Here is a 15,446-nt window from a genome sequence, read left to right as displayed (position 1 = left end):
CGCCGCCCTTCGCACCACTACGTCTGCGCACCATCTTGCCCCCGCCGTGGGGAGGCGTGCGGCTCAGCGGTCGGCTCGACTTTGGGACGTCGTCCTGGTGGTTTTTCAAAAGCAGCCGACCGTGTGGAGTACTTCCGTGCCGAGCAATTGGGACTAGACGGTGAAATCCCCATGTCTTCAGTTTCTAGTTTGCACATCCAGAACGGCGAAGGCTGGGTGTGTATTCCACTAACTGAAATACGGCAACTTAGAGGCGCTGTTTATTTACTGTATACGTGGACCTATTTTAGATGCGCATCAGTATGAAATTGTCTCAATCTAATCTTGGATGTTTCATTTTATGAATGGAGGCACTTTACTAGGTCTAGAATATTTTTTTAAAAGCCTCTGAACTGAGCTTAAAACTGGCGATTTTATGAAATGTCGGCAAAATGACTATTTTATTGTTTGAAGCGAGTAATATTCTTAGTTGTCCTTAAAAAATCAGTTACTCTAATTCCAGGTGAAGCAAGCCGCTGGTAGCATCACCCTTATGAGAAGTGAAGGTTTTGTAAACTTTCCAGTATTAATTTGGGCGGGTATTCCCTCCTTGTGGCTTGTTTCTGTCCTAGATGGAGGTGTAAAATGCACAATCTGTAGCAGGTAGAATACAGCTCCTTATCCTTTTATGTACCAGATATTTTATTACTGAACTAGCAACTATCCTTTTCCACCTTTAAAAGTTGTGCCAAGTCATAATCATATTGTGTATAACTTGGAAATGGTGCTGTTTAAAAAAACTGTGTATTTATACAGTAACAGTATGAATTCATCAATCTCACCTGTAGCTTTTCTACTTGGCCTTTTCTCGACGCACTCACTTCCAGTTCTCTAAAAACGTTTGGTATTAAGATCAAAGGGAAGAAGGGAAGACAGCAGTATTCACCCTAGATTGCTCAATTTCAGGGTTCCTAGTGGAGGAAAGCCCATTCCAGCTGTTGCCTCTTAAACAGAAGATGGATCTCTAGCTCTCAGTTATTCGTGTATTAACTCGTATTCAACAAGGTTCCACCGTGGGCTGCGTCTGACTTTAATATAGGCAGTGCTCAAACTAGAATAAGCACTAATTAAAGGAATTGTTGGGGGTCTTTCATGTTCCCACTCCTACTGGAAGACCCACGTCCATTTCTGGAACCCCACCAGTTCCCCATAAGCAAGACTAAACCTGATGGGCAAAAGTTCCTAACCCCTACTTTACCCTCCCACCCTCACTTTTAAATCCACCATACTGAATGCCGCACTATGGAATGCAGCTACCTGCCAATCAAGACAATAGAAGGCAAAAAATAGAAGTGAATTAAGATGAACTCATCTGAAATACACAAATGCATCACTATCTGAAGATTCCAGCAAGAGATTTAGTCTACGTGTATAAGGCTCCCAGTAGGATTTAGCTAGGCTACTATAAGTTAGACTGCTTTCATAATAACAGCTAACTTCCTCCACAGCAAATTGGCTCAATCAGGAACCTTCATTTGAAGGTGTGTTAGAGGGTGAAGTAAATACCCAATAGCTGTCTTTCTGGTCAAAGAAAAGGTGCAGCATATCAAGAACTTGGGGGTGGGGGAAAACACTGTTTCTTAGCCGGGAAAGAAAAATAATCCAACGCTGCTAGTCTTAACCCCAGACCAGAGAACTGCTGATCTGATTGGGCCTAAATTAAGTACCTTAATGAAACCCTGTAATTACTTGTTCTCCTTTCTTTTGCTAGAAAATACACCCGTTTAAATGAGCTTCGCTTTCTGGCTGAAGTTTCTAAGGCCAACATGAATCCTCTTACCTCTCCCACTGCTGCTGTTCTGCCTTTTCAAAAGGACCACCATAAACAGATCAGTGCATTCTCTAGGCCAAAAGGGCTAACCAGGTGGCAAGATCAATTTAGCTCCTGTGTATTTCTAGAGTCAAATTACAGACGGTTTCCAAAGGTCTTGGAGGCTTTGACATAGCCTGAATATATGGGAGTCACTGTGATGAGATGTGTCTAATGTTAATTTGATAGTCTGACACCGCTACTATTCTACCAGAACTAGGAACATACTGAGCTGGAGCTTCCTGAGGGCAAAAGAGTATTGGAAAAGGTATCCAGAAGACCCTCTCGTCAACTAGTCAGGCAGCCACTATTCCTCTGTTTTTAAAGTACCCCATTTTCAGGCTGGGCGTGGTGGCTCATGCCTGTAATCCCAGCACTTCGGGAGGCGAGGCAGGTGGATCACAATGTCAGGAGACCAGCCTGGCCAACATGGCGAAGCCCTCTCTCTACTAAAAATACAAAAATTAGCCAGGTGTGGTGGTGGGCGCCTGTAATCCCAGCTACTTGGTAGGCTGAGGCAGGAGAATTGCTTGAACCCAGGAGGCGGAGGTTGCAGTGAGCCCAGATCGCGCCATTGCACTACAGCCTGGGCAACAGAGCGACTGTCTCCAAAAAAAAAAGTACCCCATGTTCAGCTCCTGTGCCAAATTTGCCTGTTTTCCAGCTGACAATACTGGGAGTTAAAACACAGAATATTACTATAGTTAATTTTCCAGGGTTCTCTTATGAAAAGCATATGCAAGCAAACATCATTTAAAAATCCTTGGAACTCTATGAAACTTTCAACATTTTGCAAAATTACATTTAGAGAAACCCCATTTTTCAAAGTTTAAGAAATATACAAAGTAATTATGACAAAATTATCTTCATAAGAACATGCTGCATACTTGGCCAAGTACACAAAACAATACAGGGAATAGTCAAAAGGGCTTCTCCAACTGTAGAGGTACAGATTGTCTTAACCTGTTCTTTTCTGTACAGACTTAAATTTCTAGTGGCTTTTTTCTTTGTATTTTAATTTTCCTACAAAGTCCTTTTTGGAAGTTGCAGAATTATTAGCTTTGATGAGAACAACTTTTGTCATAGATTTATTAAACCAAAATTATACATATTAAAATTTTATCACAAATATATATGCTTCCAGACAAAGAAAAGTTTGTTAGTCCTGATTTTCTAATCGTAGCCACTCAAGCAACAGTCCTTTCACAGTACCCCATGTATTTCAATTAGACTTATAAAATTATAAATCAATCTATGGTCAGTGTCTTTGGTTTAAAAAAAAAAATAGGCATTTCTTGACATAAAAACGTCCCACACATTATAGATGCCAACCACCTCCTGGTAGCCACTATGGACAACTAATGAGATGCAGAGTCTTTTTTGGACCGATGATGTCTCTACTATCGGATCTATCTGTATTAACAGCAATGTTACTCTCAATGAAACTGCAGAAGCCACCAGGAACATGGAAGACCACCTAGCAGATCAGCGAGTAGGCTGCTTGTTCAGCTTTCCTTTAACACCTGTTGGTAAATACTAGTGGGAGTAGACAGAGTTGTACAGCCTGGACAGTGGAAACCAAGAGCAGGATCGCAAGGTAACAGCATCAGACTCTTCTGCCCTCCTCTTGCACTTGGGTTCTGCTCCCAGGACAAAGAACTTGGGAGAACAGTACGGGAAACTGAGCAGAAAGAATGGGTTTCCTGACTAGCCTTAAAACCTAACCCTAATGTGACCAACAGTAACTCATCTGAACAAATCTGATTAAATAAATCGTTGGGGCTTACCTGTGATGTCACACATACAGATCTACTCTCCAGGAAGCAAACTCTTAGCAGGTTACTGCCCCACTGATAATCACTGATCTGAAATTCTCTTGTTATGAAAGAAAAGTCCTCCTCCCCACAAAAGACCTTTAAAGACTTCTACATATTTGAAATACCAGATACTAAGAAAGGTGTTTAAAATGATTTCTGTCATTGGTAACATCAAACAAAAAAGGCTGTATCTGGTTAAGTTAAAAAGCATCAATACTCCCTCTTCTGGCCCTCCAGCTGTACCAATAGGAATTCTCACCACTACTCAGTAACAGAAATAAGAAGTGCCTACAGCCATGATGAATTTGTAACATTTTCTCAAATTAACTATGATTTTTCTAATTTCAGGTGAAAACCCAAGGTGGTACTTCAAACACGCACATGCACACACAAACTCAGAGGACAGCTTTACAAGGAAACTAAGGAATTTCTGCATTAACAAAGGAAGACATTTTAGGGGAGACATCCTAGCCACATATGCTTTCTTTGTTATATTTAGGTTCATATTCATTGATACTAAACACAGACATTTAATGGCACTGATAAAAATTCAAGTAAAAAAACTCAACTGAAGATGCAAACTTACCATAAACAAAATACTATAACCACAAATCAACACTAAAACAAATTCTGTAAGTATTTTATTTATCACTGAAGAAAAAACACAGCAGCAAGTTCTGTGTTGGCTTCAATGAGACCAAATAGTTAATCTTTAACATAGCTACTACACTCCAAAATTGAAGTCAACACAGTCATTACTACAAATTACTTGTTGAAAGAATCTATCTTGAAGAGAAAGAAAATTAGGAAAGAATTTAAACGATTCCTCCAAACCATACATTTATAAATATTGTCATATTTAAAATGCTTGAAAGGCATGAATTCTCCATTAATGGAAAAGCAGTTTACTATTGGCAACAGAAAAAAACTCAGCGATAGTTTACCAAATGCTTTAAAATTTAAAAGCTATACTGTTTGGATTCACACTTGCGCAGTATTCTTCTTGTCATTACAACAACTGCAAATTGCTTTGTACCCACCTTCTCTCAAGTAAAATCTAAAGAAAACCCCACCGTATCCAATGTTTATAATGTTTACTTCAAGTGAATCTAAAAACTTTCTAAATTTAGTTTATGGTAAATACCTCAAAATACCTAAAATAGGTACATAACCACGTAAAAGTGTGAAAATTGTTTCAGATTCACTGCTTTAAAGGGTCTTCAAATATATTTTCTTTAACAGAACCTTACTTCATTCCAAATTAATATCAGATATTTCAAAATAAAAAAAAATATATCAGTTCTATACCAAGATAAAGGTGTTACTCAATACCTGAAAGTTCACATTTTAAATTTATTTTTTAGTTTTTCTTTTTTGTCAACAAATGATTGATGAAATAATGCAACACCCTTAAATTCCAGAAAATGGCATGGTTTTTCCAACCTCCTGTGGATATGGTGCATGATCAATCTATTATATAGGATTAATACAAGTTCATGCTTTTTGTGTTATGGTGAAACAACATTAAAGAATCCAATTTAGATTGGTTGAAGCACAAGTATAATAATCCTTGAATGTGATCAAACCTATTTAAGACACCAGTTTAAATCCATTATCTTGAGACTTAACGTCGTACTGTGGTCCATCCATCTTCATCAGTCTCATTTTTAGTACGACGAAGAGACTCCCTATCTTTTTCAGCTCTCCATGAGGCCTTCTCTTTTTCACCTTCTCTTTCTCGGTCTCGGTCTCTTTCTCGGTCTCTTGAAAGAGCTGGGGGAGGAACTCGACGAGGAGGGTCCCGCTCTTCTGCCCGGTCATCTTTCCTGTCATCAGCACGTCTCCAAGAACTTACTAGAAAGTTTAATTTTTAAAAAAAAAAAAATTAAGTTAGTACTATATTCTATTGGCACAAATTAACAAGCAGAAGAAATGCCTCAAATTACTCAAAATTCCTGTACTAAAGACTGACAATACAGAAATCATAATTAAAGCTCGTACAATTTCTCACAATCTTTAACATACAGATGTACAGATAAAACTCGAAATTTGAAAACAGGCAGCAAACCCTGGCCTGGGAAGGGGTGCAGCTGGTATAAACCCGTAAGACAAGGTAGCAAAAATCTGGCTGAATGAAAATGTTATAACTGAAAGGATTTTTGGCTCTTGAAGAATTTTAACAGCAAATTAACCACATAAAATACAGGAGTTTTTAAAGTTATGGCTATGATAGAAAAATTCTCTCGGCCGGGCGCGGTGGCTCAAGCCTGTAATCCCAGCACTTTGGGAGGCCGAGACGGGCGGATCACGAGGTCAGGAGATCGAGACCATCCTGGCTAACACGGTGAAACCCCGTCTCTACCAAAAAAATACAAAAAACTAGCCGGGCGAGGTGGCGGGCGCCTGTAGTCCCAGCTACTCGGGAGGCTGAGGCAGGAGAATGGCGTAGACCCGGGAGGCGGAGCTTGCAGTGAGCTGAGCACTCCAGCCTGGGCGACAGAGCAAGACTCCGTCTCAAAAAAAAAAGAAAAAAAAAAGAAAAATTCTCTCACTAACAGGATGTCAAGACATACGGAAAATAAATTTTTAAAAACCAAGAGAAAAATTAGTATTTTAAAAATGAAAAATACATATATTTTAAGAAAGAAACTTCTGTTACAATTTCAGAGAAAATGTTTCTACTTTGTGCTTAATTTCTCAAGAAGTTGCTTTTAAATAACAATTTTTTTCATTTTTATTAAGTAAACTTTATATATATTGCCTACTATCCAATTTAGTCTACTACTGTACTTTGAATTTAGAGATAAGTGCACTTCACAACACGACCATTAACTGTATGAAAATCCTGAATTCTAAATGGAATAAACATCAGCTCTCTTATTGTTGGCATTCATACAAGTTTACGATATAATTAAATAACCCAAATCCCCCCCAAGAAATGACGGTTCTCCAATACTTCAGTTGTATGTAACATCTATACCTTCTTCACGTTCTGATCTGAGCGGAGGTCCTCTTCGGTCCCTATCGTCTCTTAGATCTCGTCTTTCTCTTAGATCACGCCGGTCATCCCTCTCACGGCGACGGTCATCCCTATCTCTATCATCCCGACGACTTGAGTCTCTCCAGCTTGAAGATTCCTCAGCTGGTCCTCTTCTCCAGCCACCTTCATCCCTGTAGCCATTTATAATGACAAGTCAGGTTCTTACTACTGTTAGACCAAATGGGATAATTATAAGTACATCCAATCCAAGCTGGGGCTTAGACTTTACAAATGTAACAGGACAGTTTAAACTCATAACCTGACCTTACCTGATACCTGGGGCGTGGAGAACAAACGAGAACACTCAGATCTGTGCCATCCCACTCAGTAGCCACTACCCATATGTGGTTACTTAAATTTAAAGTAAAATGGAGATATTTCCTTAGGAGCACCAAACATATATTCTAAGTGTTTGGCAGCCAACTGTGACTGCTGACTACCATACTGGCCAACACAGACACAGACATTTTCTTCCTTGCAGAAAACTGCATTGAACACTGCTGGTCTACATTTATCAGTGCAAGGACACTTTGGCAGAGGGAGCAAGCTAGAACTTCTACTACCAATAAAATCGAAGGGCTTTTGATAATTTAAGGGCAAAAAAACTGACTGCCCTAAACCACAGGTGGAAAAGCAATGGACTGACAAAGACAGCTGGACTGGTTCCACTGCCCAACAGTCATACAGCCTATAGACAGCCACGAAGTTTGAGCCTCCATTTCTTACTTTAAGAGGGAATGTTTGATTAGATAATCTATAAAAAAAATTTTTTTTTTTTTTTTTTTTTTTGAGATGGATTTCGCTCTTGTCGCCCAGGCTGGAGTACAATGGCACGATCTCTGCTCACTGCAACCTCTGCCTCCTGGGTTCAAATGATTCTCCAGCCTCGGCCTCCTGAGTACCTGAGATTACAGGCGCACCACCACCAAATCTAGCTAATTTTTGTATTTTTAGTAGAGACAGGGTTTCACCATGTTGGCCAGGCTGCTCTCGAACTCCTGAACTCAGGTGACCCGCCCACCTTGGCCTTCCAAAGTGCTGTGATTATAGGCATGAGCCACCGAGCCCGGCCTCTACAAATAATTTAATTAGAACATCACACCTAGGTCTTCTGAAGCGCTCCTCTCGATCCACATCTCTCTCTCTGTCCCTTTCTCTCTCAGGTTCCTTGTCATTCTCCTCTCGATCTTGATTATCTCTGTCCCTTTCTTTTTCTCTGTCCCATTCACGTTCTTCTGATGGCCTTGATTCTCGAGGTGGACCCCAGCTCTCCTCTCTGGCTTTTTCTTTCTCTCTCCATCCACCTATTTTTTTGAAAAAGCAAAACATTTTTAAAATATTTTTAAAAGAAGAAACAGATTGGCAATCATGAATAGACATTGGCATTAACTCATCATCATTCTAAATGCTACTTTAAGATACTGATTTAAAAAACACTAAAGCTATGTATATCACTGCACAGACATCATTAACAGTATTTTAAACTTACATAAGAAACTTAAAAATGGGCCGGGCACGGTGGGGCTCACACCTGTAATTCCAGCACTTTGGGAGGCCAGGCCAGGTAGATCACTTAAGGTCAGGAATTCGAGACCAGCCTGGCCAACATGTTAATAACCCTGTCTCTACTACAAATACAATTAGCCAGGTGTGGTGGTGCGCCTGTACTCCTAGCTACTTGACTTGGGAGGCTGAGACACGAGAATCGCTTGAACCTGGGAGGCAGAGGTCGCAGTAAGCCAAGATAGTGCCACTGCACTCCAGCCTGGGTGACAGAGTGAGACTGGAAGAAAAAAAAAAAAAAAAAAAAAAAACCTTAAATGATCTGGCCTGAGTGCTCCATAAAACAAAAATATCACTAAAAATTTCATAATTTTTCCTATTGCACGCAGATTTCAGTATAGTATCTGTTGTGATGTTAAACAGATCACTCATTTAAGCAGAAAACTTCAAGAGTTTTCTCTGAGTCCCAATTTTAAGGTATTGATACCTTGCAACATTTTCAAGGCCTTCATATTCAAAAAAGAATCTTTCCTTTTACATTCCTATCCTCCACCATTTACCACCCACCATTATCTAGTCAATAATCATGAATAAATCCTTTAACCCTGTAGAGTGGCTCACACTTATCCATGGAATATATGAATCTAGGAACATTTCACATAGATTACATGGAGATACAAATTTGTTGGTGACCTCACTGTTTAAAATGGCTTCCAAGCGTAGTGCTAAAATGCTGTCTAGTGGCCAGGCGTGGTGGCTCATGCCTGTAATGTCAGGAATTTGGGAGGCCGAGGAGGGTGGATCCCTGGAGCCCAGGAGTTCAAGACCAGCCTGGGCAACATGGCAAAACCACATCTCTACAAAAAATACAAAAATTAGCTGGGCTTGGTGGTGTGCACCTATAGTCAGCTACTCAGGAAGCTGATGTGGTAGGAGCTCTTGAGCCCAGGAGGCAGAGGTTGCGGTGATCTGAGATCACACCACTGCACTCCATCCTGGGAGACAGAGTGAGACCCCGCCTCAAAAAAAGAAGAAACAAATGCTGTTTAGTGGCCCCAAGCACAAGGTGGCTAAGGAGAAAATACATGTATTAGATAAGCTTTGTTCATGAATGAGTTACAATGCTGCTGACCATGAATTCAATGGTAATGAGTCAACAACATATCAGAAATACGGGGTCTTTAAACACAAACACATAAAAGACATTTTATGTATTGACTAGTTGACAAAAATATCATGACTACAAGCTCACAAGAACCTAACCTTGTATTTCCCCTAGGAACAGGAGTTCAATATTCATGGCAACTTTATAAAATATAATTAGCAAATCAGTAAGAATCTGCTACACTGCTACCCCATTTAACATGAGGCAAAGAAAAATTAAATGGCTTACACAAGGTAACAGCTGAACAGTGGAATGAAGTGAGACTAAAAGAGATGAAGTAGGCAACAGAAACAACTGGGGAAAGCAAGGAAGCAGCTCACTTAGATGTGCACTTAGAACAACTGCTCTAGTTATTTCCCCCACACCCAAAATTAAAACTGGGAGTAAGAGAGGAAGCAAAAACCAGTTAGGGGGTGAGGAAAACGATGCTGAGCCAGGACCAAGTACAAGCAATGGGAATGGAGAAGAGGGTGGATTTCAGGAACATTAAAAAGGCCGAACTGAACTAAATAAACATTTAACACAAAAGATGAAACAGAGACAAAACAACTCCCAGATTCGTAGCTCAGACTCAGACAGTTAGATGGACAGTGATGCCCCTGAAGAGAATCAGAGGGATGGGTGTTCATGAATTCATGGTCAACAGCATTGTAACTCATTCACGAACAAAGCTTATCTAATACATGTATTTTCTCCTTAGCCACCGTGTGCTTGGGGCCACTAAACAGCATTTGTTTTTCTCTTTTTGAGGCGGCATCTCACTCTGTCTCCCAGGATGGAGTGCAGTGGCGTGATCTCAGATCACTACAACCTCTGTATGTGATGGTGATGAGTCCAGTTTTGGATAGGCTGTGTTTGACATTCAGTAAGACTACCAAGTGGAAATGCGCTATATGCAGTAAGCAGCTGTCACCTGTGTGCAGTACGCAGAAATTACCTAGAGAAAATTGGCCGGGGCAGTGGCTCACGCTGTAATCCCAGCACTCTGGGAGGCCAAGATGGGTGGATCACTTGAGGTCAGGAGTTCAAGAGCAACCTGGCTACCAAGGTGAAACCCCGTCTCTACTAAAAATACAGAAAATTAGCCAGGCGTGGTGACGGGTGCCTGTAATCCCAGCTACTCAGGAGGCTGAGGCAGGAAAATAGCATGAACCTGGGAGGTGGACCTTGCAGTGAGCCGAGATCACGCCACTGCACTCCAGCCTGGGTGACAGAGTGAGACTCCATCTCAAAAAAAAAAAAAAAAAAAAAAAAAAAAAAATTAGCCATGTATGGTGGCACGTGTCTGTAGTCCCAGCTACTTGGGAAGCTGAAGCAGGAGAATTGCTTGAACCCAGGAGGCAGAGGTTGCAGTGAGCTGAGATCACACAACTGCAGTCCAGTCTGGAAGACATCTCAAAAAAAAAAAAAAGAAAGAAAGAAAGAAAGAAAATGGTAATAGATGTGTGTCACAGACATGTATACAACTGCTCACAAATAATAAAGTGTTAAACAACAAGCAGGCCCAGGACTAAGAAAGAAAACGAGGCTGGGCGCAGTGCCTCACACCTGTAATCCTAGCACTTCACTTTGCGAGGGAGAGGCAAAAGGATAATTGAGTCCAGGAGTTTGAGACCAGCCTGGGCAACATGGCAAAACCCTGTCCCTCCAAAAAAATAAAATGTTAGCAGGGTGTGGTGGCATGCGCCTGTAGTCCTAGCCACTCAGAAGGCTGAGGCGGGAGGCTCCCTAGAGTCAGGGAGGTCAAGGTTGCAATGAGCCATGATTGCACCACTGCACACCAACCTGTGCAACAGAGCAAGACCCTGTCTCAAAAAAAGTAAAGTAAAACGAGTTCCTCCGTGCATATCTCTCATTTGGCAGAAATAAATATATAAAGTACATTTTGGTTTCAATTATTTATTTTTAAAAGGAGGCTAGTTCCCAATAAAACCTGAAAAACACACCAATACTGACGGGATGAGTACAGGAAGAGCCTTGAAAGAAGCAGTCAACGAAGCAGAAGGAAAATAAACAGCACATCACAAAAGAAGAAAGAGGGGTTGGGTTATTTATGTTTTGGATGGTAGTATTCTGAAGACAAACTTTTGACAGGTAAATCACTGCAAATGATACTGAAGATAAAAGACCAGTTTATCTGGAAAATAACAATATAGCCCTGACATTTATCTATCAGAACTTCACTTTTACAGGTGAACACTTAAGCATATTCTAGGAAATAGACTTTTACCTGGCTTGACTAATGGTCTCCAAGGACCAGGTCTTGAGTCATCACCCCGTCTGGGAAAGCGATCATCATCAGCACGTCTTGAAAGCCGATCATCATCCATGTTTCTCCAAGGGCCCCTGTCATCCTCTGCACCACGCCTGGGAATTCTATCTTCATCGGCATTTCTCCAAGGTCCTCGATCATCATCCAGCCCTCGCCTGGGACCCCGGTCATCATCCATGCCTCGCCTGGGACCCCGGTCATCATCCAACCCTCGCCTGGGACCCCGGTCGTCATCCAGCCCTCGCCTGGGACCCCGGTCGTCATCCAGCCCTCGCCTGGGACCCCGGTCGTCATCCAGCCCTCGCCTGGGACCCCGGTCGTCGTCAGCATTACGCCAGGATGATCGCTCATCATCAGCGCCGCCTCGCCTCGGCCCCCGGTCGTCATCCATCCCACGTCTTGGTACTCTGTCCTCATCAGCTGTTCGCCAGCTTCCTCTGTCCTCATCCAGTCCTCGTCTAGGTGGTCTGTCATCATCCGCGTGACGCCAGCTTCCCCTGTCTTCATCAGCAATTCGTCTGGGAGGCCTGTCATCATCTGTGTTACGCCAAGAAGGCCGGTCATCGTCTGCCCCACGGCGAGAGAACCGATCTTCCTCAGGACCACGTCTAGGGCCTCTGTCATCATCCATGCCACGCCGGGGAACCCGATCATCATCTGGTCTAAGAGAGGACTCTCTATCTTCATCATCCCCCAGACGCCGGGGCCGCTCTTCATCTCTTCTATGAGACCTGTCCTCATCTCGCCCTTCTCCACGTCTCCACTCCCTACACAGCAACAAGAACAATTAAAAATACATAAAATAAAAAAGCACACGATCCTTTGGGGATTTTTTTTTTTTTTTTGACGTGCTTTTTTAAAACTTCAGTATGGGCCGGGTGCAGTGGCCTTTAATCCCAGGACTTTGGGAGGCAGAGGCAGGCAGATCACCTGAGGTCAGGAGTTCAAGACCAGCCTGGCCAACATGGCAAAACCCCATCTCTACTTAATTGTAAGACAAGTGGCTTGGCGCAGTCGCTCCCACCTGTAATCCCAGCACTTTGGAAGGCCAAGGCGGGAGGATTGCTTGAGCCCGGGAGCATGAGACTAGCCTGGGCAACATGGCAAAACCCCATCCCTATAAAAAAATAAAAATTGACCAGCCGTGGTGGCTCACGCCTATAATCCCAGCACTTTGGGAGGCCGAGGCAGGCAGATTACTTGAGGTCAGGAGTTCAAGACCAGCCTAGCCAACATGGTGAAACCTCGGGTCTACTAAAAATGCAAAAATTAGCCAGGCGTGGTGGTGCATGTCTGTAATCCCAGCTACTTGGGAGGCACAAGAATTGCTTGAACCCAGGAGGCAGAGGCAGTGAGCCGAGATCCCGCTACTGCAGTCCAGCCTGGGTGACAGAGCAAGATTCTGTCTCAAAAACAAAGAAACAAACAAAATTAACCAGGCATGGTGGAGCACACCTGTGGTCCCAGCTACTCAGGAGGCTGAGGCAGGAGGATCGATCACCTAAGCCCAGGGAGGTTGAGGCTTTAGTGAGCCGAGATTGCGCCAATGCACTCCAGAGTGAGACACCATCTCAAAACAACAACAACAACAAAGAAACAAGCCAAGTGCAGTGGCTCAAGCCTGTAATCCCAGCAATCTGGGAGGCTGAGACAGGCAGATCACTTGAGGTCGAGGTCAAAGCCAGCTTAGGCAACATGGCAAAACCCCATCTCTACTAAAAAATACAAAAAGTAGCCAGGTATGGTGGCACACACCTGTAATCCCAGCTATTCGAGAGGCTGAGGCACTTGAACACAGGAGGCAGAGGATGCAGGGAGCCGAGATCGTGCCACTGCACCCCAGCCCGGGCAGCAGACCCAAAAAAACAAAAACCAAACCCACACACAATCAGACATGCACACAATTCTTCATGGCTCTCCTTTCCCTGCCTCTACAAAATGAACCAAATTTTAAAATCACCAATAAAATATTAACAAGAGGCGGGGCAAGGTGGCCCATGCCTGTAATCCCAGCACCCTGGGAGGCCGAGGCAGGCGGATCACGAGGTCAGGAGATCGAGGCCATCCTGGCTAACATGATGAAACCCCGTCTCTACTAAAAATACAAAGAATTAGCCGGGCGTGGTGGCAGGCACCTGTAGTCCCAGCTACTTGGGAGGCTGAGGCAGGAGAATGGCATGAACCCGGGAGGCAGAGCTTGCAGTGAGCCGAGACTGCACCACTGCACTCCAGCCTGGGCAACAGAGCGAGACTCCGTTTCAAAAATAAAAGAAAAGAAAAAAGATATTAACAGGAACTGAGGAACTGGAGCAGCATTATTTTCCTCAACTCTACTTACTTCTCTGGCGGGCCTCTTCTCCACTCAGAATCTGCTTCAGGTCCTTTTCTCCAGGTGCCTTCTGAATCTCTATCTCCCCAACGAGAGTCCTCCATTGACAAAGTGAAAAAGAGGCATTATATTGGTAACTATTTACTATTACAACTACTGGTATTACCATTCAAATATTTTTTGTACTTATAACAATATGAAGCCCTTAAATAAGCAAGTTTTAAAATTTTATTTATTTTTTAATCTGAGATCAGACTGATGCTACAGGGAAACTAGTAGTCTCATATATTGTGGGTGACCTTACAAACACCGCTGGAAAGCAACCTGGGAACACACACCTCTACAGATTTCCTTCAACTAGAAATCCCCTTTGAGGAATGTGAAAAAAGCCCCATACCCTGAAATGGACATCACAGTGCCTACTAAGCAAAGAAAGGTGGAGACATTTTATTTAATGTCTAATGGGGGTGGTTAAATTAAAAGTACTTCTCTATTCAAAGTACTCTGATGGGTCAGATGCAGGGGCTCACACCTGTAATCCCAGCACTTTGGGAGGCCGAGGCAGGTGGATCACGAGGTAAGGAGATCAAGACCATCCTGGCTAACAGGGTGAAACCCTAACTCTACTAAAAATACAAAACATCAGCCGGGCATGGGCCAGGCGCAGTGGCTCACGCCTGTAATCCCAGCACTTTGGGAGGCCAAGGCGGGCGGATCACAAGGTCAGGAGATTGAGACCATCCTGGCTAATATGGTGAAACCCCATCTCTACTAAAAAAATATAAAAAATGAGCCGGGCGTGGTGGCAGGCGCCTGTAGCCCCAGCTACTTGGGACGCTGAGGCAGGAGAATGGCATGAACCCGAGAGGGGGAGCTTGCAGTGAGCCAAAATCGCGCCACTGCACTCCAGCCTGGGCAACAGAGACTCCATCTCAAAAAAAAACACAAAACAAACGAACAAACAAACAAAAAAAAGTACCTTGATGACATTAAGAATTGTGAAAAGTAAATCTGGTACAGCCTTTGCAGGGGACGATGCATGCACAATTTTAATCATAAATATCCTCTGATACATTGTGGCTGGTCATACAAATGTAACCTAAAGCCATTATCAGACAAGTGAGAACTCTGGAAGATATTTTAAGAGATCTGATGATAGGGTGGGAAGACTAAAATAAATATTTAAAAGCTGGCCAGGAGCGGTAGCTCATGCCTATAATCCCAGCACTTTAGGAGGCTGGGGTGCGTGGATCATTTGAGGCCAGGAGTTCGAGACCAGCCTGGCCAACATGGTGAAACCCTATCTCTACTAGAAATATAAAATAATTAGCTGGGCATGGTGGCGGGCGCCTGTAATCCCAGCTACTTGGGAAGCAAGGCAGGAAAATTGCTTGAACCCGGGAGGCAAAACTTGCAGTTACCCAACATCGCACCACTGTACTCCAGCCTGCACCAGAGCGTGAAGCTCTGT

General features: G+C 43.0%; 1 protein-coding gene across 2 annotated transcripts in view; it reads right to left on the bottom strand.

Annotated features, from left to right (window-relative positions):
• Positions 1 to 2,924: 2,924 nt before the first annotated feature.
• EIF3A (eukaryotic translation initiation factor 3, subunit A) overlaps positions 2,925 to 15,446 on the bottom strand; it is a 41,422-nt gene continuing 28,900 nt past the window's right edge. Inside the window, exons 17-22 of one of the 2 annotated variants that reach the window (XM_012001104.1) lie at positions 13,985 to 14,073; positions 11,952 to 12,413; positions 11,605 to 11,921; positions 7,809 to 8,010; positions 6,647 to 6,837; positions 2,925 to 5,520 (exon numbers count right to left, since the gene is read on the bottom strand). In XM_012001104.1, coding sequence (XP_011856494.1) covers positions 5,291 to 5,520; positions 6,647 to 6,837; positions 7,809 to 8,010; positions 11,605 to 11,921; positions 11,952 to 12,413; positions 13,985 to 14,073 — 1,491 coding nt within the window. In that variant the 3' untranslated portion in view covers positions 2,925 to 5,290. Of the gene's footprint in view, positions 5,521 to 6,646; positions 6,838 to 7,808; positions 8,011 to 11,604; positions 12,414 to 13,984; positions 14,074 to 15,446 lie in introns of both variants that reach the window. The other variant, XM_012001103.1, reaches the window with a different exon arrangement.

The sequence above is a fragment of the Mandrillus leucophaeus genome, unplaced genomic scaffold, assembly GCF_000951045.1.
Source record: "Mandrillus leucophaeus isolate KB7577 unplaced genomic scaffold, Mleu.le_1.0 Scaffold65, whole genome shotgun sequence".
NCBI lineage: Eukaryota > Metazoa > Chordata > Mammalia > Primates > Cercopithecidae > Mandrillus > Mandrillus leucophaeus.
Note: the sequence above shows the minus strand (reverse complement) of the source record. Positions and strands in the feature narration are given on the sequence as shown.